The sequence below is a fragment of the Podarcis tiliguerta genome, assembly GCF_965153285.1.
Source record: "Podarcis tiliguerta genome assembly, chromosome: 14".
In the NCBI taxonomy this organism is placed as follows: Eukaryota; Metazoa; Chordata; class Lepidosauria; order Squamata; family Lacertidae; genus Podarcis; species Podarcis tiliguerta.
In genome coordinates, this window is record NC_139547.1 from 52,334,611 (window position 1) to 52,362,199 (window position 27,589).

The following is a 27,589-nucleotide window of genomic DNA, read 5'->3' on the forward strand; positions in this document are numbered from 1 at the left end:
CTATTATTCTTCTCTCCCTTAATTTTGACCCAAATGCTCTCACTTTGGCTTTGAGGTTCTAAATCTTGGATCTCTTCACAGGTATACACATCCCTGACATATAACGCCACTCCTCCTCCTTTCTTGTCTGGTCTGTTTCTCTGAAATAGATTGTATCCCTCCATTTTTACATTCCAATCGTGGGACTTATCCCACCAGGTTTCAGTGATGCCTATTATGTCATATTTAGTTTGCTGTACCAAGAGCTCAAGCTCATCTTGTTTATTTCCCATGCTTTGTGCATTAGTGTACAGACATTGAAGTCCATTAGTCATTCCCCCGTGTCTCTTATTTAAGGATTTTTTCCTCCCACCACTAGGTCTGCTTGCTGTTTGCTCCATTTGGTCTATGACATTTGGATGATCATCTTCATCAATTAATAGACTCCTACCTTCAGGAGCACTGTCTCCCTCCCCCACATTAGTCAGTTTAAAGCCCTCCTGATGAGGTTTCTTAGTTTTTTGGCAAAAACATTCCTCCCAACCGTTGTGAGGTGCAGCCCATCGCTTGCCAGAAGTCCATCCTCAAGAAACTGCAGTCCGTGATCTAAGAATCCAAACCGTTCCTGTTTACACCATTTGCGAAGCCAGCTGTTTACTTCCACTATTTTCCTCTCTCTCCCTGGGCCACGTCGTTCAACTGGGAGGAGTCTGGCAAGACTGGCCCGTACGGGCAGGGGTACCTTTACCTTTACCTTTTTATTCTGCCTTAGTCAGACCACACCTGGAATACTGTGTCCAGTTCTGGGCACCACAATTTAAGAAGAATATTTATTGACAAGCTGGAACATGTGCAGAGGAGGGCAACCAAGATGATCAAGGGCAGGGGTCAGCAAACTGTTTCAGCAGGGGGCCGGTCCACCGTCCCTCAGAACCTTGTGGGGGGCCGGACTATTTTGGGGGGGGGATGAACGAATTCCTATGCCCCACAAATAACCCAGAGATGCATTTTAAATAAAAGGACACATTCTACTCATGCAAAAACATGCTGATTCCTGGACCGTCCACGGGCCAGATTTAGAAGGTGATTGGGCCGGATCCAGCCCCCGGGCCTTAGTTTGCCTACCCATGATCAAGGGTCCGCAAACCAAGCCTTAGGAGGAACAGTTGAAGGAGCTGGGCATGTTTAGCCTGGAGACTGAGAGGAGATAAGATAGCCATCTTCAAATACCTCAAGGGAGCAAGCTTGTTTTCTCCTGCTCTGGAGGGTAGGACTCGAACCCAGGGCTTCAAGTTACAAGAAAGGAGTTTCTGACTCAAGAAAAACTTTCTGACATTAAGAGCTGTTGGACACTGGAACGGTCTCCCTTGGGAAGTTGTAGACTCTCCTTCCTTAGAGGTTTTTAAGCAGATGTGTGGTCCTCTGCCAGCGATGCTTTAGTTGAAATTCCTGCCCTGGAGGGGGCTGGACTAGTCAGGGGTCAGCAAACTGTTTCAGCAGGGGGCCGATCCACCGTCCCTCAGACCTTGTGGGGGGCCAGACTATTTTTTTGGGGGGGGAAATAATGAACGAATTCCTATGCCCCACAAATAATCCAGAGATGCATTTTAAATAGAAGGACACATTCTACTCATGTAAAAACACACTGATTCCTGGACCGTCCACGGGCCGGACTGAGAAGGCGATTGGGCCGGATCCGGCCCCTGGGCCTTAGTTTGCCTACCCACAGACTAGATGATCCAACTCTACTATTATATACAGTGGTGCCTCGCAAGACGTAAGTAATTCGTTCTGCGAGTTTTTTCGTCTTGTGAATTTTTTCGTCTTGCGAAGCACCACTGTGTATTGACGGTTTCCCATAGGAATGCATTGGTGGTTTTAAAAAAAAGGTGCAAGACATTTTCGTCTTGTGAAGCAAGCCCATAAGGAAATCCGTCTTGCGAAGCAACTCAGAAAACTAAAAACTCTTTCGTCTTGCGAGTTTTTCGTCTTGAGAGGCATTTGTCTTGCGAGGTACCACTGTAATGCACTCTTCTGTGGGGCTGCCCTGAGGAAGCTGCAACTAATGTGTCAATGTTGCTGCTCAACTGTGGACCAGGTTATGCTTGCATAACCACCACCATCCCTTTAACATTACAAACTTCATTGAAAATCTTTAAAACAATTACCAAGCATAAAGTGTTATCTTCCAGGACAAATATATGTACCATATGTTAAGTCTCATGTGCAGTCATCCACACAGCATCAAAACAGACTTGGACAATCTTAAAAGAGCTGTCCTCTGGCGCCATCAGTATAATCCTGGACCAAGCTTACGGTTCTTCCACCAGCTTACAAAACCCCAAACCATCTTGGACCGGGCTGCCTCAAGGAAACCCTTTCCCCATATCATCCTGCCCCTATTCCTGGGGTCAGCTTGGAAGGACCAACCAGTTACGCCATTGCCTGAAGAGGTCCATCAAGAGGCAACCAGGGACAGGGCCTTTTCTGGGGTGGCCTCCTCTCTAAGGAACAATCTCCCCGCTGGTGAAATTCCAGCGCTTGCCGAACACACATGGACTCTCCAGAGCAGGGGTCAACAACCTAAGGCCCGTGGGGGGTCATTTAACCAGCCCATGGACCCGTCGCCCGCTCGGTCAGCTCTCATGCACCGTGCTAAACCAGCGCAGAGCAGAGCAGGGACCGCCTTCTGTGACGATGGCCAGCTTCCCATTGGCTGCAGGAAGCTCCGCACGCCTCCTCCATGCCGGAAGGAGCACCGGAAATAGCGTTTGCGCATGCATGCGCACTCCGGCCTACTGCGGCGTCTGTGGGACCGTGAACCAGCCCAAGCCACAAAAACTTTGCTGCCCCCTGCCTTTGATGGCAAATAATGCCAGCCTGCTCCTAACCTATCAGTTTGCAATTTTCTGCGTTTGCAATTGTCATCATGCATGTGTCAGTTTTATTGTCCCTTTTAAAAAAACATTGTGTTGCACACTGCTTTGTGATTTTGCAACCAACAGCAAAATCATAGAACCTTAGAGCTGGAATGGACTCAAGGGGAATTGAGTCTAGAAGTGTGACATTTTTCAATAAATAAATAAGTAAGAAATGCTTCGGGAGGCAGGGAGCCCCCAACCACAGAGAGGGGAGGCAAGGGATTTTGGAAGAAAGGTGTTATCTCTCTCAACCTGGCACCCCCAGAGGTTTTGAGCTATGGCTCCCATCAGCCCCAGACAGCCCATCACCGAACCTTATTATTATAATCATTATAATTATCATGTATTGCTTTATTTATTACCCAACCTTCCCCCTAAGGTCCCAGGGCGGGTTACAGCGTTAAAAACAATAATTCTATTTCCTTGCTAATTGAGCGGTTTTAAATGTGTACTGCATATTTGACCTCCTTCGTAACGTTTGATTTTGAAATCTTCAAGATAAATTCATTTTAATTTCGCCGCGTTGAATTCTCTGTACTTGACCTTCACGCGTATTGTCTAATCCTGAAATCTTTAAGATAATATTTTAGTTTCCTGTTCATTACGTTGCCTTGAACGTATATTTTGTGTTTGATCTCATCCTGCAATGTTTGTTTAGCGATGCTTTATCTAGTGTTTTGATGTCGGCTGTAAACCGCTTTGAGAGTTTTTTTCCCCCTCCTTAAAAACAGAAAGCAGAATAGAAAGGAAATGGGTGATAATGTTAAAAACAATTTAAAACATCCGACAACCATGAAAATAGGGTGGGTCCTAAAATCATACATCTCGGCAGTCTAGATCCAGGGGAGTTTATGGGAGTTTGTTTAATTTATTTCATGTATTTATATCACGCATTTCTCCCAAGCTGGGCTTTGAGACAGAATTGTAGAGTGGAAGGGTATACCAAGCATCATCCAGCCAACCCCCAAGAATACAAGAACCTCAAACAAGAAGAACTACCGACGAAAGAAGAACGGCAAATGAAAGTAATGGACTATGCAGAATTAGATAAATTAACAGGAAGGATTCGAAACCTGCGGGATCAGAGATTCTTAGAAGACTGGAGTAAATATTTTAATTATTTGAAAAGCAATTATAATAAACAGATTAACGCTAGTAGGATTGCAAGAAGTTCTGTAAGGAGGATTTTGTGAAATATTGCAAGGAAGACTTTGAAAAGAATTATTGGTTAATGACAATTAAAAGTCATAGAGAAATTAAGAAATGCAGAACAAGCGATAAAGAACGGGAAATCTTCAGAGGTTGTTGACGGAAGTCTAAAATATTGTATAAGATAAGAAGTTATGTTAAATGGTTGTTGGAAATCATATGTTAATACACACACACACACGTACGTATATATAAAGAATACAAGAACCTCAATTTAAAAACATCACTATGAAATAATAGAAACAAACTAGTTGCAATACATTAACTGCATTTAAAACTGGCATTAAAATAGAGTTTACCGTGACAGCAGCCTAGCAGGCAGCGTTAGAAACTCAGAGATCTCTAAGCTAGCCACCAAATGGAACCTTAAACTTGGGTTGTGGTCGCCACAACGGAACGGCTAGGCATTATTTTTTTACAGAGGGAGGATTATTATTGTTGTTGTTATTCTTACTCATTTCATTTCTATACTTTTTCACGCCCACACATATATATTATATTTTATTCCTTTTCCAGATTGAAAGTTACATTTGTTACCGGGTTATATTCCAATTCAACAAAACAAGCCACTTCCCTCTCAACCCGCCACCGACGTCTAGAACCCAAATTGCAGACAATTGCATTTTAAGAGAATAAAACCAATCCAAGGAATATATTTCAGATGCTTCTCTAAGAGACATATTTCGCTCCTCATATTTATTTGCCTGCTTAATTTATAGAGCTGCCCCATTGCAGAAGGACTCTAGGAAGGCAGCGGGGTGTAGTGGTGAGAGGCTCGGAGGAGGACCTGGGAGATCAGGGTTCGAATCCCCACCCACTGGAGTCAGTCACAGCCTCTTAGCCTACCTCGCAGGATTGTTGTAGAGATTAAATGAAGAGGAAGGTGAACCACGAACTCCTTGGAGAAAATGTAGGAGAAAAATGCAACAAATAAATAAGCTCTACTGCCAGGTTGAGATGTCAGGCACCAACTTGGCATCTAGGCATCTCCATGTGGGCACACCTGGACCCATGCCAGTCACAAAACACGCCTGGCGCCTGGGGGATTCCTAACCCTGCCAGTAGGTAAGCACCTCCTATCCCTTAATTTCCAAAGGCCTGTGTGAACAGGAAGGATAACAGGGAGAGAGAGAGCCCAGCCTGACCTCTCTTGGGAGGGAATCTCACAATATGGGGGGCAACTGCAGAAAAGGCCCTGTCTCTCTCAGGTCACCACCAACGGTGCCTCCAATGGGACCGAGAGAAGATGCTCTCCCGAGGCTTGCAACACCTGGGCAGGTTCGTAGGAGGAGATGCCATACTGGGCTTTTTAGGTCGTAATTTGGACTCGTGCACAGGTTAGGGACAAAGCATTTGGCACAGCAGTTCTCCACCTGTGGGTCCCCAGATGTTGTTGGACTACAACTCCCATCACCCCTGAGCTCTGGGCCTTGCTAGCTAAGGGTGATGGGAGTTGTAGTTCAACAACATCTGGGGACCCACAGGTTGAGAAAGGCTGGCTTAGCACCAGACTGGGGCAGGCTGACCCAATGCAGCCCCCAAAGCCTGCAGGAACAAACCCAAGAACCTGGAGCTCCTTGCCAGGAATTTGGGGGTCTAGCCTAGCACAGGATGTGCCTGTAGCATCAGCCCCTCACGACTGGAGGCAGCAGGAAGACCCCGGATGGGCCACGCATGGCGTAAGGCTAAGAGCCTGGCTTTCCGGCAGCCAAGCGCACCTGCGCAACAGATCAGCTCCTTCCAACTGCTGAGCTGGAACCCCCGGATCTGGCCGCTGTCCTAGGGACCCCTGGTTTGTAGGACACAAACAGTGGGTCTGAACTAACCTTCCCTGCCTTGGCCCAGATAGCAGGTGTGTACACACAGAGAGAAAGAGTTATGCACACCGATTTATGCATCTGTGTACATTAATAAAGAACTGGGCGCGACGCAGACATGAATTCATAATGCAGACAAACCGCATCTCTCTGCCGTGTGCATTCCACACCCACCGCTGCTTTCACCTCTGTTATGCAAGGCCATTCAAAAAAATGAAAGGAAAATCTGAGTAGTCCTGATTCCCCAGAGGACAGGCTGCCTTGTTCAGTCTTTTGTGTGTGAGAGTGTGTGGTTTTTAGAGGGAGGGGGGGGACAACAACAAATCCATCCATCCAGGAATTACATTTTGCAAACACGGCTGTAACGTTTACTAGCCAATAAAGCTGCATTTTCCACAGCTCTCCCTGCAACATTCCAGCTGCAGTTGTTTATGGCCCAATGGCTGCCTAACGCAGAGTCATTCGCTTGCAGTCGTGCTTCCACCTTGCAGAAACTTCCTCCCTGGTCACCCAGAAGCCAGTCAGACTCGCCACAGGCGAGAGCCTAAAGGTTTGTCCAAAGGCCAGAATAAGGCATCCTTTGATCTTTGGAAGGTTGCTCATGAAACACGCCAGTGCTCTTTGGACGCCCAATTCTGCAGTTATGGCTGGAAAGAGGTTTCCACACTGCCAAGTGTTGCCCCAGTTTCCCCATACCTGCTCACTGTATGTACCGTATTTTTCGCTCTATAGGGCGCACCAGACCATAGGGCGCACCTATTTTTTTGGGGGGGGAATAAAGAAAAAAAATTATTTCCCCTCCCCCTGAGCCCCAAAAAGCAAAGAAGCCATGACAGCGAGCGGGATGGATCCCGCTAGCTGTCTTGGCTTTGTTTTTAGCCTTGGGCCTGAGCTTCCCCCGACCCCAGCCCCCAGAACGGGTCCCGGAGCGAAGGCAAGGTTGCGCTCAACCTCGCCATCGCTCCCGGAGCTTGCTGCTATCCGAAGCCCGGGGAGCGTGGCGCTGTAGCCCGCTGCACACCCCGGGCTTAGGGCAGCTATCCGCAAGCCTTCGGAGCCCAGCGGGAGTTCCCCTCTCGCTCTCCAGGCTTCGGCGAAAGCCTGCATTCGCCCCATAGGATGCACACACATTTCCCCTTCATTTTTGGAGGGGGAAAAGTGCGTCCTATAGGGCGAAAAATACGGCAAATCTAAGCACACGGAAACAAATATTATCCTTTTCACTTATTTCTACAAGAAGCAACAATCAATATTGATCGGAACTTTGCTTTGCGTCTTTCAACATACATATATAGAACTGTATCACTGTACAACAGAACCCAGAGAAAAATACTGACCTTCCTCATCCACAGCACAAGACACAAACCCCTTTTTCCTTATGGGAGTGAGAGGGGAAAATCCACTCCTTGGTTATATCTGGATAATAATAATAATAATAATAATAATAATAATAAATTTTATTTATACCCCACCTTCTCCGGCCAGAGCTGGGCTCAGGTTGGCTAACACCAGTAAAATTACAATAAAAACATAATGGGGGGACCCAATTTAAAATACAGGTTAAAATGCAATTTAAAATGCAACCTCATTTTAAAAGTAGCCCATAGATCAAAACCATAAGGGGAGGGAAACATAAGGGTCAGACTGAGTCCAAACCAAAGGCCAGGCAGAAGAGCTCTGTCTTGCAGGCCCTGCGGAAAGATGTCAAGTCCCGCAGGGCCCTGGTCTCTTGGGACAGAGCGTTCCACCAAGTCGGGGCCAGCGCTGAAAAGGCCCTGGCCCTAGTTGAGACCAATCTAACCACCTTGCGACTTGGGACCTCCAAAGTGTTGTCATTTGTGGACCTTAAGGTCCTCCATGGGGCATACCAGGAGAGGCGTTCCCATAGGTATCACATGGAAACAAGCTTTAGAGACCATCAGATTAAAAACAAGCAGCTAAGTGTGAGGTTATTCCACTGCGGTCAGGGATTCTTATTGCATTTAAAGCCCACCTTTTTCTCCAAGAAAATCCCATTAACCCCTTCAATGCCCCTGTGAGGTAGGCTAGGAGGGTGACTCCAAGGTCACCCAGTGATGGAGTGGAGATTTGAACCCAGATCTCATCGGTCCTCATTTAACCCTCTAACCCAGACATCCCAAAACTCGGCCCTCCAGCTGTTTTGGGACTACAGTTCCCATCATCCCTGACCACTGCTCCTGTTAGCTAGGGATGATGGGAGTTGTAGTCCCAAAACATCTGGAGGGCCGAGTTTGGGGGGGGGTGCCTGCTCTAACCACTACACCACTCTGCCTTCCTAGAGTAGGTTTGCCGGATTCTCCGGACATATCATATACTTCAGTCGGCAGCAGTGTCTGGGCGGAAATTGGAAAATCTGGATGTGTAACTGTTTGAAATATGGCAACCCTATCCTAGACTCCTTCTGCTATGGGGCAGCTGTATAAATTAAATAGGCAGATAAATAAAGGGAAAGCAAAATCTCATTTAGAGAAGGATCCAAAATATTTCCCTTAAAGCTTCCTTTTGTTTTATTCTGGATTGTTTTATGTGCTGTTTTAACATGTTGTGAACTGCTTTGAGATATTTTCTTTAAAATATAAAGTGGCATAGAATTGAAATGAATAAAATAATAATAATCCCACTGTTTTTTTTTTTTTTTTAAGGCACCTAGACATCCATTGCGGCCACCTCGGTTTAAGGTGCCATTTGGTGATTAGTTTTTGCATTTGAGTTTCTAACACTGGTCCAAACACTTTGCAGCTCCCCTATGAATAAAGGTTGCAGCGCTCAGGAGTCGGGACGTGTTAGATAAGAGAAGGGGAGACATGATAAACATTTATGAAATTATGGACAGCTTGGATAAAGTGGATAGAGGGGGGGGAATTACCCCTCTCTCAGAGGACTAGAACTGCTGAGCATCCCTTGAAGCTGAACGCTGAGAGGGTACAGGACAGACAAAAGGAAATCCACGCAGCACAGTTTAACTGTGGAACTCCCTGCCACAGGAGCCAGGGCTGGCCAACTTTGATAGCTTTAAAAGAGGATTAGGCAAATGCAAGAAAGAGGAGAGGGCTATTGAGGGCTACTCCACTGAGGTCCAGCTCTGAGGGCCTTCTGGTGCTTCCCTCATTGCGATAAGTGAGGTTACAGGGAACCAGACAGAGGGCCTTCTCCGTGGTGGCACCTGCCCTGTGGAACACCCTCCCTTCAGATGTGAAGGAAATAAGCAGTTATCCTATCTTTAAAAGACATCTGAAGGCAGCCCTGTTTAGGGAAGTTTTTAATATCTAATGCTGTATCGTTTTTAACATTTGATTGGGAGCTGCCTTATTATTATTATTATTATTATTATTATTATTATTACTACTACTGCTACTGCTACTACTACTACTTGCTAGAATGGCTCTGCTGAACCTCAGAGGGGCCTGGGATGATGATCTCAGGGCCTGGGTCGGTTCCTATGGGGATAGGTGGTCTTTGAGGTGTTGCATAAACTTTATAGGGCAAACCATCACTTTGAACCGGGAAACTAGCTGGGAGCCAGTGTGGCGAGCACAGGATTGGTGCTACGTGCTCAGGCCATTGGACTTGCGATACTTTTTATCGCTTCGTATTTTCAAAGTTTCCGTGTGACTTACAATGCAACAAAACCTCCTAAAGCAATAATATCAGAACAATAACAGCGGCGGAAAAGAAACATGTTGCTAAAGCCTGGACTGAGCGACTGTAACAACAATCTCATTATAGCTGCCCCACCAGGTCTTCCTGCCAGCAACTCCCTTGCCGGAGCTATTTCAAGATCAGCGTGCTCAACTGGAATTGCCAACTTACTGGGCTAGCCTGCTCTTGCCGTCTGCCGGATCAGACCAAAGGCCTGTCTAGCACGGCCTTCTGGTCTAGGTATCCCCAAGGGGCCCAGAAACCAGCAGGACCCAAGTTCAAGTGCTGCAACACACTCCCCCCTCCCCCCAGTTGTTAGCTGTCGCTCAAGGGAGAAGGCCAGGAGTCAGTTTAAGGAGTTAGCAGCCCTATACTCAACTTCAGTGGTCTAAAGCACTGAGCCTATTGGGCTTGCCGATCAGAAGGTCAGCGGTTCGAATCCCGGTGACGGGGTGAGCTCCCGTTGCTCTGTCCCAACTCCTGCCAACCTAGCAGTTCGAAAGCACACCAGTGCAAGTAGATAAATAGGTACCACTGCGGCAAGAAGGTAAACGGCGTTGTCACAGTCCTCAGTGCGCCAGAAGCGGTTTAGTCCTGCTGGCCACATGACCCGGAAAGCTGTCTGTGGACAAACGCTGGCTCCCTCGTCCCGAAAGTGAGATGAGCACCGCACCCCATAGTCGCCTTTGACTGGACTTAACCATCCAGGGGTCCTTTACCATTACCCACAGCACACAAACCCCTCTGCTCCCTAAACTGTTCCTGACAGGAGAGGCAGGCTTAAGACAACATGCCCACCATTTGAGGCAAAATGTCTTGCTGGGTGGCAATCACTCACCCTGAGATAGAAAAGCCTCTGTTTAGAAACATCAACAACTGTGACTGTTTTCAAACACCTACATGCGTAACAAATACAGTGGTACCTCTGGTTGCGGATGGAATCCATTCCGGAGACCGGTTCACAACATGAAAAGAGCGCAACCTGAACCGCCGTATCTACACAGGTGTGTGCCACAATTTGGTGTTTGTGCGCATGCGCGAGGCGCGATTTAGCACTTCTGTGCATGCGCGAGCGGCGAAACCCGGAAGTAACCCTTTCTGGTACTTCCGGGTCGCCGCGAGACGTAACCTGAAAGAACATAACACGAAGCAAACGTAACATGAGGTATGACTGTACAGAAATACTCTTCCCTAACTTGGAAGTGGCTATTCACTCTCTCTCTCTCTCTCTCTCTCTCTCTCACACACACACACACACACACAGCCCCCCCCCCTTGAAATGAAGGTTGCCCAAGGCTCCTCTATGGCTAGGAGTGCCTTTCATCAGCCTTGTCTGCTTTGCCAGCTATGGCCATTCCCAGACAGGGATAGGCTGCCCACCGCAGTGCACATGATAGGAACCTTGAGGCTGGACTGCTGCAATGCGCTCTATGTGGGGCTGCCCTTGGGCCTGGTTCAGAATCTCCATTTGGTGGAGAATGCGGCCGCTGGGCTGCTGATGAGAGCATCAGGCAGACAATGTGTCACACCATTGTTTTTAAAAAATACGCACTGGCTGCCCATCTGGTCGCAAGCCAGGTTCAAGGACTATCTTTTATCTGCCCCGAATCTGTTGCATCGAGGGAGCTGCCTGCTCCTTGTGACCCGTCCCTTGTCCACAGTCTGGCATGTGGACATTTCCAAGCAACTTTCCAAAGGGCATGCTGCTGAAATCCAAGCAGGGGGAACGACGGCGTGTGTCGCTGTGGCCAAAGCAGGCAATAAGTCTACTCAACAGAGTAAGACGCTGTTGCAAACTGCAACGTCCTTCTGCCAGGTCCCAGCCAGAGAAAGTAAACGTCGCCTCTGCTCTCTCTCTCCCCCCCCCCCCCGACATTATTTGCAGCCCCGGCAGCACAAAGGCCAGCCTGTTCCCCAACCCAGTCTCTTTACAGGCTGCTGTTCTTGGGAAAGTTAGCATTAAAAATAAATTTGGGGAAATGCGAGGCAGCTGGGGGGGAGTCTCCTGCCAGCAAGGCCATCTTCCGCTCCCAACCCCCACCCCACCCCCTCGAAACACACACAAACCCACCCTGTTCACCGGAGGGGAGCGAACCAGAGGACTCTACCTAGAGACAAGGCTTGCCTGGCAAATCTCTTCCAAAGGCAGGGTTTAAAATAACCAGGAAAGCTGCAGCAGCACTCTGCTATTTTTAAAAGGAGACGTTTATTAGGACTGGGAGACCAACACACGACAGTCCTTTGCTCCAGCTGGAGCTTGAATTTGGATGGGGCTGCTAAACACACACACAGAGAGAGAGAGAGAGAGAGAGAGAGAGAGAGAGAGAGAGAGAGACTCCATTTCTCCCCATGATTTTCCACTTCCCATAACTTTAATGCAAAAGCTAAAAGGGGGGCTGTTATTTAATTTTTTTTTGCCAGGGCAGGGGAAGTGTGACTGCGGGGTAGGGAGACGATTTAGGAATAGAAAGCAGCTGCAGTCATCTCAAATGGAAAAGTGTCAAAGGCAGCAGAGTGAGAAATCCCTTCCCCACCAGCTACAACGCAAGTTCAAATTGCTAATGGCGATTTTTAAAAAGAGAGCGAGGAAGGTGCTTTTAAGAGTGGCTGAAAGCGCTTTGCTAAGGACAACACCCAAAGGTTTAGCCAAAGATCTCCAGAATGGACCCCACTGCACATCCAACATGCAACAGCTGATGAGAGAAAAAGAATGGCCGAAGGGTAAAGCTGTGCCCCCTTCGGAAATGGCAGCTGACTATTTTTCCTACACGATGAGGACTTGAAGCTTGGTCTTCTTCTTTTTTAAAAAAGAGCAGGCATTCTGTACATTTGAATCAACCCTTGCTTGGGATAGGAAGCAGGGAGAGGGGGTGGGGAATTGCCAGCCAGCCAGGCAGGAAGGAAGAAATCAATACCCTACATGTTTTTACTACGTCCTTGAACAAAATCTGCACATGGTGCTGGCTGCCTATAACCGCTAAAGCAGTAGTTTTCAACCAGTGTGCTGTGGCACCCTGGGGTGCCTTGAATGATGGTCAGGGGTGTCGTGGTCAACCCTGGCCTCTGTCCCTCTTGCCTACCCTCCCTCCTCTGATGCCCTCTTGAGTCTCTGCCTCCCAAAGGCTTGCACAGCTGTTTGTTGCAGCAGCCCCGGCTCCAAGCTCCCCAAGTGAATGGTGCCTCTGGGGCTGGTCAGGGGGTGCTGGTTGCCAGGAGCGAGCAAGCAAGCCAGTGGGCGAGGGAGCCCAGCCAGCTAGCCCTTGCTGTTGGGAATGGGCAGACAAGTCCCATGTCCCTGTGGGGCAGTGTGAGGAGGCATCTCTCCTTGGGGCAGCTCAGAGACCAGGGACGGCCGCCCGGAGGACTCCCAAGGAGAGGGGAGGAGGCTGAGGGAACACCCTGCAAGGGAGTGTGTTGGAAAAGGGGTGAGAGGCTGCCTGCTCTGCAAGCAAAGGGGGACATAACTGGGCCCCTGAGCCCCCCAGGGGTGCTGCAGAAAGAATGTGGTTGGCCAAGGGAGCCGTGGACTCAGGAATGTTGAAAACCTCTGCACTAAAAGGGTATAGTGTGCAGGATAGTGCACACCCCAGAAATATCTCTTTCAGTTTCTGCCTTCTGGGAGAAGGTCCAGGGTTATAAAGACTAGGACTAGCCGCCTGAGAAACAGTTTCTATCCAAATGCAATTTTGGTTTTAAATGCAGTGTAAGTAGTCTCTATGGGAGTATATTGTATTTTTAAAATGGGGTATCAGAGTTTTTAGGGGCTAACCAGGTTGGGATAGCTGGGATAACAGGCTTGTTGGTTTTGAATGTCTTATGTAGATTTTTTTTTTCAATTTTGTTGTTCTGTATGGGACAATGACAATAAAGACTATCGTATTGTATACAGTGGTACCTTGGGTTAAGTACTTAATTCATTCCAGAGGTCCGTTCTTAACCTGAAGCACCACTTTAGCTAATGGGGCCTCCTGCTGCTGCTGTGCCGCCAGAGCACGATTTCTGTTCTCATCCTGAAGCAAAGTTCTTAACCCGAGGTACTATTTCTGGGTTAGTGGAGTCTGTAACCTGAAGCGTATGTAACCTGAAGCGTATGTAACCCGAGGTACCACTGTATTTCTATTCCCTTGAGCCTCAGGTGCAGATTGCTGCCACACTTAAAACTCAAACAACCCCTCCAGCTGCAACCTGAGGCTAGGAAGATGTTTGGGGTGGGAACCAAAGCTAGGCTGGGCCGGATAGCAGTTGTGCTCTAAAACATCTGGAGAGGCCCCCAGATGCCGGTTATCTTCGCTCGGAATGGAACCCAATGAATTTGCCTGCATCAGCAGGTTTTGGCGATTTGGAAATGATGTATGGTACTAGGAGCTATTTGGGAGTAAGACAGGGCGGGTGGAAATCAAACAGGTGCACATCTAAATGTGTGGCTTCAGAGGAGGAAGAAGGCAGCCAATTCAGAGAGTGTAGTTGTGATCTCCAAAATTTATTCAGTGGGCTGATCCAGCTCTCCTAAAAGAGGCTGAGCCCCTGAACCCTTCCTCTGTTGCAATTTATATTGCAAGCTGCTCGGGGCAGGGGACTACTGCTTTCTCCACTAGTAAGAGCATAAGGACAGAAGAATAGATAGCCCACTTAGTGCAGGATCGTGTTCCTGCAGTGGCCAACCAGATGCATCAGTGGGAAAACAGAAAGCAGGATTCAAGCAAAAGAGCAACTCTCCTCTCCTGCAGCTGAGGTTCAGATGCAGCGCTGCTCCAACCGGCTAGGAGCCATCAATCACCCTCTCCTCCTCCAGGAATTTGTCTAATCCTCCTTTAAAGTCATCCAGGAAGGAGTTCCACAGTTTAAGTACAGGTCGTGTGAAAAAGTACTTGCTTTTATCCGCCCTGATGCTGTGAGCATCATTGGCCCAAGAGGCTGTCATGCTCCAGAGCGGCCCAGCAATAGAAGCCAGGACGATGGAAACTGCTCCTTAAGAGTAACAGGAGCACATTTAATCCACATCCCACACTGGATGTATCCACACCAACCATGTCAGCTGGACTTTCAGCAGGGTGCCTAGGAAAAGTCTCGTTGGAAGGGACCCCAGAGCATCATCTAGTCCAGCCCCGCCACAAAGCAGGAATCTCAACTAAAGCATCCAAGGCTAGCCAAACTCTGCTTAAAAGCCTCCAAGGAAAGAAGAGTTCACCGCCTCCCAAGGGAGTCCATTCCACTGTCAAGAAGCTCCTACTGTCGGAATCTGATGCTGAGTTGCAATCTCCTAACTTGAAGCCATGTGTTCGAGTCCTGCCCTACAGAGCAGGAGAAAAGAAGCTTGCTCCATCTTCCTTCTGCCAGCCCTGGAGATATTTGAAGATGGCACATCTCCCTCTCAGCCTCCTCTTTTCCAGGCTCCGGCTCCCTCAACCGTTCCTCCCCAAGGGCTGCTGAAGAAGCTTAGCTGTTCTGGACTGAGAGAGAGAGGAAGGTCCTCTGGGGGAGAAGACCATCAATGGCTGCTATCTTGTCTGAGGCAGCGATGCTTTCGAATTGCAGTTGCTAAAAGCCACTGGAGGGGAAAGGGTTCTGGGTGCTTGAACCCTGCTTGTGGCTTTCTCCAGTCTTCCAATTTCCAGTTGGAAGACTGGAGAAATACCAACTAAAGCACAATGGCGAGAGAAGTTGATGAACGATGCAGAACTGGCAAAAATGACAGAAAGACTAAGAGAAAAAGACAACAGAGACTTCGGAAAAAAATTGGGAACCATTCCTATTATATTTGCAGAAACAAAGAAAGGCAATAGACTTGATGGCAGGATTTAAATAAACATCCACATTATTAGCATCAGAAAATGTTTGGAAGATAGTGAAATAAGATGATGTATTCAATTTTATTTTTAGGTTTGAAGTTATTTTATTAATAACCTTTTCTGTTAAGAGATAGCAAAGTGGGTGAAAATGGAAACAAACTAGAAGCAGAAGTTGGGGGAAGTCTTGGAGGGGAGGGAGGGAGGAATATATAGTAAGAATTTGAGTTAGGAATTTGAGATGTATGTAATGAATGAAAAATGAATAAAATTAATTTTAAAAAAGAATCCTGCTTGTGGGTTTCTCAGTGGGGCTTCTGTCTGGCCACTGGGACAGCAGGCACTGCACCCTATTCGATTTGTTGCAGAAGCATAGAATTGTAGAATTGAAAGGGATCTCCAAGGGTCATCTAGTCCAACCCCCTTCCATGGTCACATTTTGTTTCCTCCATCAAAATGGTGAACTGCTACCCTTGGGAATGAACTGCTACCCTTGGCTCCTCTACTGGTGCAATGCAGGCCATAACTGTACTTTGTGACATTAAGTGGGTGGGCCTTCATGGACAGAGATCCCGCAGGAAAATCTCTCAGGACAGCACAGAGGAGACACTCTGCACCCCTCAGCCACCCCAGGAATGCCCCCCCCCAGTCTCTGCCACCCCACCCATCGCAAGGTTGCTCCGTTTTGGCCTTTCCATCTGGAAAATCTCCCCTACTCAAGACCCAAAAGAAATGTGCCTATTCTTACAAAGAAAGGGATAAAAGGGCATGAATCGTACCAGATCCATTTTCAGAGGTAAGCCATTTGGGGCTTGCCCCAAAGCCAGAGAGTTTGGTTTTTTAAAAATGTTTGTTCCGTTTCCACCCTCCCTTTTCAAAATTTATTAGTTTTGAAGGCAGCAGCTTCCAAGAACGCAATTAAAAACATCGGATAAACACCACCAGAATTTCAGTCGCAGCAAAGAAAACTTGCAACCACAAGACACCATCAAAAGCAGCAAGGACTTTATGGTTCCACCCCCCCCCCTTACGTTAAAAGCAAATAAAATGGTTTGGCTCTGGCACCCATCATGCACTAACGTGAATAGTGTAAAGGTGAACATCTCCAGGGACGAAATTTCCGAACTGGGGTGCCACCACAGAAAAGGCCCTTCTTTGCTTGCTTGCTTGCTTGCTTGCTTGCTTGCTACCTGCCTGCCCTCTGAAGGTGGGGGCACCCACAGCAGAGACACCAGGTATAACCTTACAAGACAACTGGGTTTATAAATCCTTTAAATACCCCACAATCCTCCTGCAGCTGAGCTCCAGGTGTGCAAGAACTGAGAACAACTTTGCAGGTAAGCGAGCAAAAGTTACTGGCCCACAACTTTCTACTTTTGAACTCCAGGTAGCAGACACACCATTTTCCATCCAGGTATCTGGTTGAGTTTCAATTCAGCAAACTTACAGCATCATGTGTGTCTTCCAAATCATAGCTTGGGGCGGGGGGGGGGGTGCTTAGACAACTGCTACCAAATCTGTGTGTATACACTCACATACATGTTTGTAGATTTTATAAATATATATAAAATACACACACAAACTTTTGTAAAAACTTCCCAGCTGCTCGCCTGGAAGCTCACGCCTGTTCACCAGTGGCGATCAGAAAAGTGGTTCTTCACAACTCTGGTTTAGAACTGTCAGGTCAAAACCGGAAAAGTGGGCAGGCAGAGATCAGACTAAACCGAAAGTAGGCTAAAATGGTTCCGTATCCTATCAGAAAACAACCTCAACATGGGTTATAGCGACACATACACAGTGAATGTCAGCGGTTTTCTTCAACAGATTCTAAGAACCTCTTCAGCAGCTATGAGGCCTCAAGAAAGAATTAAATGCTTAAAAAAAAAACCAGTCCATGTGAAAACAACAACCCTGGGTGTTATTCTCAGCTTGACTTTGTCTGGACAATGAGTTCACTTTTTCAAAGATTAGAGATTGCCCTAGGAGGGGGGGGGGAAGGTGTTAAATAAAAGGGTGTTTGCTCATGTGCTTAGTTTTATTGCTCTTCATTCTACACCCCTTGTTTTAGCACCTGGAAAATTGGCGGTGCCACCTATTCAGAAAGCCAATAAATCTTCCCTCTCAACTAGACCAGACTTCCTTCTTTGCAGATGTTGGCAATCAGGTTTGCAAAATTTCAAAGTCATTCATTCCATGTGGGTGAGGTTTCATTATTGCAAAACTTGTCACCCTACCAACCCCTCCCCCTGGTAAACTCCAAGTCACCTATGCAGGCCTAACGCTTTCTTCTCTCTCTTTTTTCTATGAAGGGGGGGGGGGAGAGAAGGCAAACACACAGCAGTGCATTGTAGTACAACTGTGTGTGTGTGTGTGTGTGTGTGTGTGTGTGTGTACACACACATACATACACACACATTTGCCTTTTGCTGGCTTCCAGCAAGCCTCAGCACAGGCTTTAAAAGGGCCAGAGAGATGGCAGAATTTGAGGTCCTCATTCACCGAAGGGAGCACCATTGCCCTCCAGTTTTGCAACGGAATGCCGCACATCTGCAGAAGGCGGCCAGCTGTTTTTAAACCTAGCCCATGCTCCGGGTGGATTGTCTGATCCAAGTATTTAAAAACAAAAGGGGGCGGGAATCTAATTTGGGAAGAAGAGGGAAGGAAGGGGGGAAGAAACACCAGGCAGCTTCAAAGTCTTAGACCTTAACAGGGAAGGAAAAACGCCTAAAGCACTTGGGAAAAACTGCAAGGAAAAAACCCCATCAAGCTGGGAATGAGTGCTGTTGTTTTAAAGGGGTTTGGGGAGGCTTAGATTCCTCTCCACGCAGCAGTTTTCTGTCTACGGGTTTTAAAATATTTTTTCAGAAGACCAGCTACCGCTTGGCTCTTGCACAGATACCCAACCGCAAAAATCCATCCCAAGCTAAAATGAGCACATGCCTGCAGAGGCACTTTTTAAAAGGTTCTGGGCATGGATTAATGCTCTCCTGGATTTCGTATCGCACACATGCACAGACATAGCCCACTGTGCCCTCCCTCCCTCACCTCCAGAGGGCTAGAAAGAAGTCCAGGAACAAGGAATTTCTGTAAACACTAGAACTTTTCATCTGTTTCAAATTGCATGCACACACTTGCCCTCGCACCCAAAGATGGCACTTTAACTTCATTGCAGAACAATCCCTTTCTCGCACACAAAAGAATTCCAAGAGAAGATTGCAGGAGATGGGGGCATTTTTTCAGAAAAGAAAAGGGAAAAAAAGATGGATCCTACTATGCAAGTTTATTCTACTTGAGAGCCAAGAAATTAATAAATAAGCACAGGTTTTTACCCTCCATTAGTGCATTTAAGAGAAACCCAGGTTTGCTTTGGGCACATGGTAAATAATTCTTTTCTTTTTCAATCCTGGCAGCAATTCTTTTCAACACTTTCACTTAAAAAAAAAAAAGTTAAAATCAACACAGGCAAACACTGGTAACTAACCAAACACAGCCAGCTAAGTTCTGTGCAATGTATATATTTGAAGACGGCAGGCCCAGTAAGATAAACAGACTTTAGCAAGACAAAGGAATCTTTGGATATTTTAAAAGGTGCCCAGAAACAGGGAGGGGGGAGAGGGGGGGCAGTGCCCCTCCCTCACAACATTCTTCCATATTATTCTACAAATTCAAACCACAAGATTTGAAAAGGTTTCTTATATTATTCTCCATGCATTTAAATTATAAGCTATGACAACAAAAAATAAATAAATCCGAATCTCCAGTAAAAACATATTATTTTGCAACTGAGATGCAAAAAACTTGATCCACAACAGATGTCATTCAAATCTTGCAAGGTGAAAAGAAGAAAAGTTTGGGAAGGGGAGAGAAGAGATTCTAAAAAAATATGTCCCCAGCCATCTGTCAGCAATGCCTGCAAACCCGAAGTATCCGTGAAACTTTGGAGGGGCTGCCAAATGGCTTTGCTAAGCAGGCAAAATCTTAAATCTGCCCCTCTCCTGAAAAGGAAGGGAGAAATCTTCTCCCCCTCAAACCCACTTTATGCTTTATGTTGGGCAGAGGGCAAAAAACAAACAAACCCATAGCGATTGGAACATTCAGTGCTATGCAAAGTCACAGAATCCACACTGCAGAAAGAGTCCGGCAGTCATCAGCAGCAAGAATAAAACTGGCAATAAGAGAACAACTTCCAGACTTATTTAAGGCAACAGCCGCCACCGCTAGAGCCGACCATCAGAGGCACCCAGTCTCCCAACACAGCCCAGTTTGCAGAAACATCTCAGTGCGGGAAAAGGTGTGGGAGAGAGACACCCGTGTGGTACAATTGCTCCCCAGATCGTAAAGGGAAAGCTTTCCTTGCCCGTATTTATTTAAAATACAGGCATTTTGTTCAAGGGTTCAAGTTCAGCTGCACAGCCAAGGAAGGCCTGTTTCCCGCTGCCAGAAAAGGGTGGGATCCTGCGGGTCTAGAATTCCACAGGTCTGGAATGCCGGCTTCTGCCAGGCCGGCCAAGATTTATGCTTCTCGGCTGCTCTTGAAAATGTGTGCGATGCTTTGTGTATGCTTGGGCGGGGGTGATTTCAAGAAATCCTGATGGGCCGACTCCTCTGGCAGAACAGGCTGGCTGGAAGGGCCAAGGGCACCCCAAGCCAATTGCTCTATGTAGGGCATAGCCTTAAAAGATGGGGGGGCTGTGCCCTTATGCAAAGCAGCCTGTCTGGCATTATAGGGTGGGTTCCTATCAGTTCCCAAGCTTCATTCTATTGCATTTATTTTATTAGCGGTTGGAGGGCTGTTCCTATGGGACTCCCAGGTTTTCTGGCTCACGGGACCTACAGCCATGTAGAGAAAGGGGTGGTCTGTTTTGCAGGGAGGGGGGCACAACAGACTACAGAGTATTCCCAAAGCCATACAGACTATTTAAGTAGAATCGCTTTTGGGGGTAGGGGTGGTAAGAAAGCCAGCCTACCAAAGAGGGATTTGTCTGTTTTTAGGAAGCAGAATTAATGTGTCATCTTTATTAAAAAGGCGGGGGGGGGGGGTTGATGTGGACTTAAGGCTGCCAGGCACTTCTATAAATCCCCATCTCCAATTATTGGGCAGAGGGCTGCTCCCAGGGGATCCCGAGGTTTTATTTTGTTGAATTCCTTTTTGTGGGGAGGGTGCTCTACGTACGGCATGCCCAGGTTTTCTGTCTTATGGGGCCTTCAGTCATATGGGGAAAGGGCAGATCTGTTTGGCAGGGGGCTCAGTATGTTCTTGGGTGGGGAGGCAAACAGACTGCAGAGTATTTATCCAGCTATTTTTACTGCTATTTAAATGCAATCTCTTGGGAATGGGGGAGAGAAGCCAGCCTACTAAGGGATTGACTATTTTTCGGAAAGCGGGATTATACAGTATATTTTTGGAGGCTGGTGGGGAAGGAAACCAACCCAATTTTCCAAGCTTGGGACCCCCTAAAGAGTGGGGTGCATTTTGAAGGTAAATTTGCAGAGGAAGGGGCAAAGATGGACACACACCCCTTGCACCGGCCTTCCTTCCACCCCCCGTTTTCCTCTCCCCCAAATAAACCTTCCTCTTTCCCACCCCCCACCCCCTGTCCACGTCTGCGTGTCGACTTACCCGCGTGGGAATGGAGGTTGAGTCCGGCGGCGAGGTACTTGGCGGGGCCGAGGGGCGCGGGCGGCAGTCCGGCCGCCAAGGGGGCGAGCCGGGCGGCGGCGGCGGCGGCGCGGTGGTGCCCGTCCATGGCCAGGCCCGAGAGGAGCGGCGGCGGCGGGAGGTGGACGGCGCGCGGGGGCCCGCCGAGGTCTCGCCCATCCATGCTGCGCTCCCGCCGCCGCCGCCGCCGGACTCAGCGAAGGCGCAGCGAGGACAAGCGCCGCTGCCCGCGCCGCGCGCCCGGCCGCGCAACCATTCTCCGCGCGCGCGGGGGGCTCCGGCTGCCCAGGCGGCCCCGGACGGGAGCCTGCAAAAGAAGGCGAAAGGCGCCGCTTGAGTCTCGCAGAAAGGCGGCAGCCGCTCCAGTTTCCCTCCTAGACCCCCACCCAGCCCCACCGAGGGGTCTCCAATTTGCAGCGGGGAAAGGAGAGACCGGCATATATATATATACACACACACAGAGCTGCCTTTTTTTCCGCCTTCAAAAAAGGCGAGAGGACAAAAGCAAGGAAACAAGACTCAGGCTTCTTTACTCACAAGTAAACCTCACGAGGTGCAATGGGGCTTACTCCCAAGGAAGTGGGCGTCCAGCACTCCCCACATTAAAAAAAAACAAAGATTCGTCCCTGGAACCCGAGTTCACATTTTGAAGACTTTTTTTTTTAAAGAATATATACGTTGTATCTTGTTTGCAGGGGAAAAATGTGTGTGTGTGTGTGTACAAAATAAAGACTTTTTAAAAGTTAGGGAGGTTTCTCCTAAGCGGCTGTTTACTCGCGAGTAAGCTCCTTCGGCCTGCAATCGAAAGCTGCCACCGCCGCCGGTATGCGCCCGTGTTCCCGGGCAGCCAGCTCCGATGGGATGAGGCTTACTCTCGAGTAAATAGGCGCAGGATCGTGCCCCAACCCCCCTTTCGGAAGCAGAGAGCTAAAGTCCTGTTTGCTTCGGAAAGAGACAGAATCAGGCTGGCGTTCAGCGCGTTTGGAACCGCAGCTGCGCGTCCCGATCCGAAACGCCTTGGCTGAAAAGGACTTGCTCCCCAGGGGTGGAAAGGGCTCTTTAGGATCGCAGCCTGAACCGAGACACTTTCCTGCCTCTCTTGCAACCTCGGTCATGGGGTGGGGGAAGATATGAGGAATTTAACCAGACCCACCTTCCTTGGTTTCTAGCTGTTATCTAAAATGGACTATCTTTTAAAATTCCGATTCGTCTGTTGTCCCCCCCCCCCTCTCCTCTCACGTTTCGCTGGACACCCTCTCCCTCCCCAGGATCGATTTTGACAAATCCTCATTCCTTCCCCTCCATCTTATCAGATGTGGGTCGGCAAAAATGTAGAAAGGGCGGCGGGTGGGGGGCTGGGAGCTCCTACTCGCCCGGAGGCGAAAATAACCCATTACATATTTTATCATCTTCTTAGCCCTGGAAAAGTATTTAATGTTTAACCTTTTACGCACACGCTGCAAGCTGGCCCTGATAAGAAGCCCGAGATTTCTTCACGCCACTTGGGCAAAATGGCTCGGAAGGAAAATGGGGTTTTATTATTATTATTATTATTGAGGAAGCCACCAACCCGGTTCTGTTTCCAGCGACGACCTCCCTACACTGGTTGGAATTTAATAAAATAAAATAAAGGTTTCTTGCGCCTTCTCTGCGAGAAATCGTGCTAGTTTCCTTCCTAGGAAGCCGAGCTGACTGTCTTTAAGAAGTAAGATTGCAATCCTCGCCCCGTTTACCCAGGAGTAAACCCCACTGTCTTCAGTGTCTCTACGGGTTCAATGGGGCTTAGACCCCTGTAACACTGGCAAGAATAACCATTTGTATCCTCCGTCTGGTTACTCAGTCAGGGTCGCTTCCAAATCAGGGGACAGAATTTTTCTCTCTCCAAAAAATGAGGCTCCAATGTTTGCCATTAAAAAATAAAACCAACCATTCCTTCTTTTAAATGAGGAGGAATGCAGAGAGAAGTTTCCAAAGTATTTTTGGTTGTTTCCCTCTCCCCCACCGCCATAAAATATTCCAACATGTTTAGAATTCAGCTCACTGAAAAAATGGAGGGAGTGGAAGAGGGACTTGTTGGAAAATGACTTTCTTTTTCAAAGAAAAGCTATTCTCCCTCTCTCCAACCCTGAAGTCATTCACCAGCTGCCTTAAAATCACACCAAAAAAAAGAATTTAGTCGATGTTTTAGCTCTCTGTTCCCAGGGGAAAATATCGCCTTGGAATTTCCTCAGACTGGTTCTTATGAACTGGTTGAAGAGAACGCAGTGTACAAAAATCCCCGTTTGGTCCCTTGCTAGGTTTAATTAAGAGTTTCTTACTTTAATCTGGGTTTAGTTAAAACTACCTCCGTGTTTATTAGACAACACCCACCCCAATCCAATACACGCCGCTGAAATAGATACAAGATTGAAACGTTTGTTCCCATTTTCTTATAAGCCACGAGATAAATAAATCGGCGGCTTTGCATTTTAAGGATATAAAGGGCAAATGGTCCGTTTCTCCATTTCAGTTGCACGTATGGGGGTTTTTTTTTGGGGGGGGGGCCTTCCCCATAACTTCTTTCTCTAAGCTTCAATTTTTATTCTTTGGAGAGGGAAGGTTCTTGTTTTAATTCCTATTTGGCCTTAATAGACACACACTTCGGATTCGTGTGTGTGAGATATGGACACACTTTTAAGATCAGATGGGAATGAAAACCAGACCACCGCATCCCAAACCAATACATATATATATATATATATATATATATATTTGGGGTGCGGGGGGCCGGCTGTGCGTGTACAGAATTTCATTTAATGCCTTTTACTTTCCTTGATCTCAGTTCTTAACCCCCCCCCCCAAAAAAAAACATGGCTGGACTCCTGATTTTAATTAAAAGCAGCCTAACCGAAAATGCCTGGTTCTTGGGTTGTCTTTGCCACGGAGAAGGGGGCGGGGAGAAGAGACCGAATCTGGGGCGCCCTGGTCCGGAGAAGAGGAATTTAGAAAAATTTGGAGAGGAGGGAAAGTGGAGAGGGGCGATGGGGGAGGGGGAGGACCCGGTCCTGAAATTGCCCTGGGGTTCCCCCCCCTACACTACTGAGAAAGCTTTTTTTTTTCCTCCCCTCCCCTCCCCAGAGACAACTTCCCAAGTCAGCAAGAGTTGCAAAGCTTACCTTTCGGAAGGAGTTGTATTTTTAATTTTTATCTAGTCCTCTTCTTTGGCATTCTTCGGCCGGGTTTTCTCGCACCTGGACCCCAACCCTCCCTCCCGCGTTTCAAAAAATTAGATCCACAACCGGGGTGTTTTGGTGTGTTTTTTTCCGGGGTGGGGGCTGCAGCGGCCTTCCTCCCCCCTTCTTCCTCTTCCTCTTCCACTCTGAGCATCCAAAAAGGTCCTCGCCTGCTTCTCCTGGGCTCCCCTCTCCACCCTGAAAAGCGGCAGGACAGCGGGCTCCTCGGCTCGCGGCTTTCACAAACTCGGGTTCCCTCGTCGTGTGAACGGGTCCGGCTTCCTCGTAAGCTCCAGGTCGGCGCCTTGTCGGTCGGGAGACTTCAAGATCCACACATATACAGCCCGGGCTTGGAATAGGTGCAATCCACCAAAAAAAACCCCTTTCAAGTTCCTCTCCGTGGATCTCTTAAAAAAAAAAAAAAAAAGAGGGGGAGGGGAGGAAGGGGGGGAAGCCTCTTTAGCAATGAAACAAGCATTGTTCCTTGCATCCCGCCCCCCCTCCGGGCCAGCCAGCCAAAATGTCATAGTAGGCCTCCCCATTGGCTGCCCCGCCCGCCACTCAGCCTCGTGTAAACACTTTGGCCCGCCGCCATCCTTATAAAGCCAATTATGGACCGAGCGGGGCGAGAGTGGGGAGGGGAGGTTTCAAGGCTCCCCGGCGGGGAGGGCTGAATGGGCGAAGCGGGCGGTGGGAATTCAGAGAGGCGGTTTCAAGGGGTCCCCCCAACCCCGGTGTGTGTGTTTTTTTTGCCATCTCCTCCGCCTCTGGTCTGCTCTGGCTGATCATAAACAGAAAATCGGGGCGGGGGGGGGGAGCTGCCATCTCCAGCCCTCCCCCCCAACCCCGAGGGAGGGGTTGCAAGCCTCGCCTGCCCCACATTTCTTTGGGGGAGGGGGTGGGGAGACTGGTGGCCCCCGGAGCGTTTTTGGCGGCCCAGGCGGGTTGCAGCGCCTAGGAAGGAGGGAGGGAGGGAGGGGTGTCTGTTCCGCTCTGCATGCTTACTCGGAAGTAAGCCGGCCTTAAGCTCCCGGGGAGGAAAGCAAGCGCAGCATCGGCGGCCCGAGCCTAGGCATGTTTACTCAGGTGTAAGCTTCCGCCATGTAACCCCCCAAACCCTTCTCCGCAGGTAAGACAACCGGGAACGGGGGTTGGGTAGGTGGGTGGGATGAAAACCACGCAGCAGCTCTGCAGCGACGGGGACTTACTCGAGAGTAAGGCAGCGCGCTGCTGCTGCTTGCCCAGGCTTGGCAGCAAAGCGGACCGGGGGTGGGGCGAGGGCGCGAGGTATGGAGGTGCAGCTTTCTTCCGAGTGAAGGTGCGTGGATCGGGGCCGCAGAGGACCTCAGCTTAGAGGCTTTATTTGGGGGTTCGGGGGGGAGCGCACCAGATCTATGCTCTCTGGGAGTTCCTGTGGGGCAGAGCCAGGGAAAGCTGCACCCCTCTCCCCAGATATTGGGGAGGCCGGGGGTCTCGGAGCCTGATCCCAAACCCACAGCAGCGCCCCTCCCGTTTTGCCCCCCTTGCAATCCGAATTAATGCCTTGGGGAGGGGTCGTCCTTCCGCCCCGGAGTTGCTCAGCCCTCCATCCTATTCCCCCCCCCCAAGGCCCCAACTACACTTTTTAGGGACTTCGGATTTATCCTCACCCCCGAGAGAGACGGGAGAACGCTTAACACTGGGCTTCTCTAGCTTGATCCGCTTTCATGCCGCTTGGTTGTGTCTACACGATCTCTCCGGCCAACAGACATCCCAGGCCTGGTCTTGGGAGCGTGGTGCTGGCGCGGATATTTGCAGTTGAGGTCTGGAAACTTGGCTGCGAGCCTGTGCCCTTTGGCGTGGGAGTAATTGCCGGTGGACTTTGGGTCTCACTCCGGAGTAAACGGAGCCGGCTGTCCGGAGTCCAGTTTGGACTCTTCCCCCCCCCCCCCAACAACCTTATTTCGCTTTGCAAAGCAGTTGAACCAGGGCGACCGGAGGGACAAACTGGTTGCCTTTTTAAACCGAATTGGCAGGTAACGTTTCAGATTTAGACATACTTTTTAAATGTATGTATATATACATAAACGAAAAGCAAAAAATATCCTAGTTCCCGTTTTCGAGCTTGTTTTGAGTTAATAAGGTGATTTAGCTGCGATTCCTACATTGCGAGGGAGATTGATCCCTGGGCTAGTTGATCCCTGGAGATCCCTGTGAACCGGTACAATTCTAGAATACTCCGTATTTTTTTTGCTGTAGCGGATTAAAATCGCCCACCCCGCAAAGCTACCCGAAGGAAAGAGATCTGGAAGTTGCATTTGCTTGGACCGGATATTTATTTTGCTTGTGTGAATTAAGAGTGTATTTGCAATAATAATAAAACATTAAACGAAACAAAAATCGCTTTTGGACACTCTTATTTGCCCTGAATGGAGAGAGGGAAGGGAGAAAAATTGGAAGGGGGGGAGGGGAGACACCCTACCCTGACTTAATTCCAGTGTAAACGTAAAAAAAAAACCAAAAAACCACCTAGCAGTTTCAAACTGCCCCCGAAGCTCCAGCGAGGCAGTTTCTAGGCCGCCCTCTTTGGGAAGGAGAGAGCGCGGGGGGGGGGGGGGGAGAGAAAGCGACCGAAAATAGAAGCCGAAGAGGAAAAATGCAAACTTCTTTTAATGGTTTTTTTTTTTTTGGGGCGGGGGGGGCGTTAAAACGTCGCGATGCAAAAGGAGATAGCAACAAATAGCCAAGCTTGGTCTCTCCCCCCCCCCCCCGCTAGTGAAGGAGTGACGGCTTCGCCTCGGGATTGAATGGCTGGGATCCAAATTAGCGAAGGAGCAACAAGAGAATTGTGTTTTTTTCTTTTTAAGCGGGGGGGGGGAGGGAAAAAGAGGAGGGGCGAGAGCCCCGCCGCCTGGGCAGAATGCAGAAAAGGGGGAGGGCCCCCCCGCCTCTTTTCCCACCACTCCGGTTTTATTTTACAACGGTAACGGGTTTGCATGGAATTATGTGTTGTTTTTTTAAGCCTGCAGATCTTAAAAAAAATAAATAAATAAGGTATTCCCCTCCCCCCCCCAAAAATATATTTTGCAGGACGGAGCCCCCTCTCAAGAGGCGTGGAGCGAAGGTTGCATCAGATTCCCGGTTTTCCATGCAAGGGGGGGGTTGCTTGGTCGGGGTTTTTGGGGGGGAGTACTGTATTTATTTAGCTCCATCTCTTTCTGGAGCAGAGCAAGCGTACAAGCCTGGATCCAGCCGATGGATTTTTTAAAAAAAGCACCCCCCCTAATAATATTTAATGTTTTCACACCCGGATCCTCGCCAGAAGCTGCGAGTTTTGATATGGGGGGGGGGGGAGAAGCTGTGCGAT

The 27,589-nt window shown here is 48.6% G+C and overlaps 1 protein-coding gene and 1 long non-coding RNA gene across 5 annotated transcripts in view; one reads left to right on the forward strand and one right to left on the reverse strand.

The window, feature by feature from the left end:
- Window positions 1-24,642, reverse strand: part of TNRC18 (trinucleotide repeat containing 18) — a 128,509-nt gene extending 103,867 nt beyond the window's left edge. For 3 of the 4 annotated variants that reach the window (XM_083413276.1, XM_083413275.1, XM_083413274.1), the window contains exon 1: window positions 20,993-21,209. In XM_083413276.1, coding sequence (XP_083269402.1) covers window positions 20,993-21,194 — 202 coding nt within the window. In that variant the 5' untranslated portion in view covers window positions 21,195-21,209. Of the gene's footprint in view, window positions 1-20,992; window positions 21,210-24,186 lie in introns of those variants that run through there. The other variant, XM_083413277.1, reaches the window with a different exon arrangement.
- A 15-nt stretch (window positions 24,643-24,657) lies between these two features.
- LOC310664556 lies at window positions 24,658-26,622 on the forward strand. The gene is made up of 2 exons (XR_014504939.1): window positions 24,658-25,372; window positions 26,482-26,622. It is a non-coding gene; the product is annotated as an uncharacterized lncRNA (long non-coding RNA).
- The last annotated feature ends 967 nt before the right edge of the window (window positions 26,623-27,589 follow it).